At 49.5% G+C, this 2,300-nt stretch overlaps 1 protein-coding gene across 1 annotated transcript in view; it reads left to right on the top strand.

Moving 5' to 3' along the window:
* DACRYDRAFT_91195 (uncharacterized protein) overlaps positions 1-396 on the top strand; it is a gene marked incomplete at both ends in the record, with an annotated part of 1,481 nt that extends 1,085 nt beyond the window's left edge. Inside the window, one exon of the mRNA XM_040776998.1 lies at positions 121-396. Within this exon, the coding sequence (XP_040625125.1) occupies positions 121-396 (276 nt within the window). The remainder of the gene's footprint in view (positions 1-120) is intronic.
* Between the last annotated feature and the right edge of the window lie 1,904 nt (positions 397-2,300).

Here is a 2,300-nt window from a genome sequence, read left to right as displayed (position 1 = left end):
GTAGATAGGTCTTAGTCATCAGGTCTACTCCACTTCCTTCGTTGCCTGCTTAGACTCTTGGCACTCTTAGGTGAGCAGACTTAGTCAGCCTGTGTTGCCCTAACAACTGTCAACCATGAGCTTGCCAATTGCTCAGAGGATGATCTCCCTCCTGCATACCATGGAACCTCACATCCACTCAATTCATCCTCTCTGCTGGATGCTCATCCAGCAAGTGATGACAAAGCAGTCCCCTTGTATTGCCATCATGAGGTGCTGCCTCCCTGCTACATGCCTCCTCACAAACAACTCAAGCTACCTCTGAACCTCTCACACTCATCTTCACCTATGCCATCCACATCCTCTTCCTTGCCTCCTTTGCCTCATCTGGTGGCCTTGGACAAGGCCACCCTCTGAGCAGTTGCCGAAGCACAGGCTGTCAGAGATGTCTCAGCTGAGTTAGAGAGGAGGTACCGGCTCATAGGAGCCCATCTAGTGCATGCATAACCTTATGTCCTTTTGCTCCATCTACACCTAATGTCTTGACTATTCCTCTTATCACATCATCTTCCCCTCTTTCCCACCCATTCCTTCCCTGTCCCAACTACAACATGCTATCCTACAGGGCAAGCTTATCACATTTGTTGATCACCTTTAACCCATTGCTACTTGGCCTTCAAGGCCCTAACAAACACTATGCATTCATTTGCAAAACCTGAGTGCATGCCTTTGCTAGACTAGCAAAGGCACTTCTGCCCCTGTGACTGACCTCTCCTGTAAGCTCAGCCCTACTGTGATGGTCAGCAACCTTTTTTCTACCACAACATCCTCTAGTATAGACTGCACTACAGCAGCCTTGTGTTGTGCATGACTATTGCATTGTGAATCAGGCAGGTGACGGCATTGGTCCCTTAGCATCCTACTTCGAGGCCATCCTTACTAATATGATCTAGCTCTCTATCTCACCTTGCACTGGGCTTTCTTGAACTCACTCATGTGACTACTGATTGATACTCCAGTGCATCAATCCCAGCCTGACAGGCCTCCAACTGGCAGCTGTGGGGAACTCACCAGTGTACCTGCCCCAAATGCTTCTCTGCAGCTTGCCCTCAAGGCAGAACCTGAACAAGATCAGGCTTTTGAGCTCATCTATGACATCTCACAACTCATGAATCAATGTGGAGTGGTTCAGGTCCAGGGCAGCAGGGGTCAGGTTTGGTACCAGCCTCTTAAGTGATGGACCCACAGCTTGCTGTGGTGGATGACCAACTAAGCCATCCTACAGAGGCACAACCTGAGATCAATCCCATGGATCATGAGCCTGTCTGGTCAACAATAGAGGATGGGTTTGACCCAGACCAAACGGCAGGCTTGGAGTCCTGGGACATTGCACCTGCATTACTGAACAATGCTGGTGCAGAGGTCACACAGGAATCTGCATTCCTGACGGATATCTGGGAGGATGTTGTCCTCCCAGAATTCCATCAGGCAGAAGCTCCCCATGACAACGCCATACATACCAACTTGAATGAAACAATCAAATGCAACCCAGTGGTGTCTGAGGAATCAGTGAGGCTTGCAGTGGATGACCTTAGTATTGCCCTACCTCCTCCTCCTCCCTCATACAACTTCAACCACCCATCATAGACACTGCTGCAGTGCTACATCAGCATGCATAGCAATGCTGTGGTCAGGGCAATATGTCTGATGATGGTGTATCTTCACATATGCTATCAGCTACCCCACTGTGCTTGCGCCTTCTTGGCAAGCTTCCTGTACTTGGTATTGGAGTACATGCACATCCTATCACCCCCCACCTCCTGTGCACCTGGATCAGGCCTGCCATGCACGCTGATGACCATGTATCAATGTATGGGTATATGGGACCACTTCAAAGTCAAAACCATCTGTCCCATGTGCTGGCTTTGTGACAGCTACCAAAGCCAGCCAGAAGATCCTGAAATGGTCAACAAGCTCACATATGAGAAGGACCTGTCCCAAGCAGACTGGCAGCACAGGTGCAAACACTGCCAGGTAGCCTTGTACAAACAAGCCCCCATTTCCCTCATCCCAACAGTGTGCAAAAAGGTGCCCTTCAATCTCCTCTCCTTACAGCTTGCTGACTTCCTAGGCCAACTGGGTTTTGAAGAAGCGTGTGAGTCATATCTCAACACACTGTCACAGTGTTAGGGCAACACAGGCTGACTAAGTCTGCTCACCTAAGAGTGCCAAGAGTCTAAGCAGGCAACAAGGAAGTGGAGTAGACCTGATGACTAAGACCTATCTACAGTATAGGTATCTGTGGATGATCCTAAGAGACC

This window comes from Dacryopinax primogenitus, assembly GCF_000292625.1.
Source record: "Dacryopinax primogenitus strain DJM-731 SS1 chromosome Unknown DACRYscaffold_20, whole genome shotgun sequence".
Classification (NCBI taxonomy): domain Eukaryota; kingdom Fungi; phylum Basidiomycota; class Dacrymycetes; order Dacrymycetales; family Dacrymycetaceae; genus Dacryopinax; species Dacryopinax primogenitus.
The sequence above is the reverse complement of the archived record's forward strand: the minus strand, read 5'-3'. Positions and strand labels throughout refer to the sequence as shown.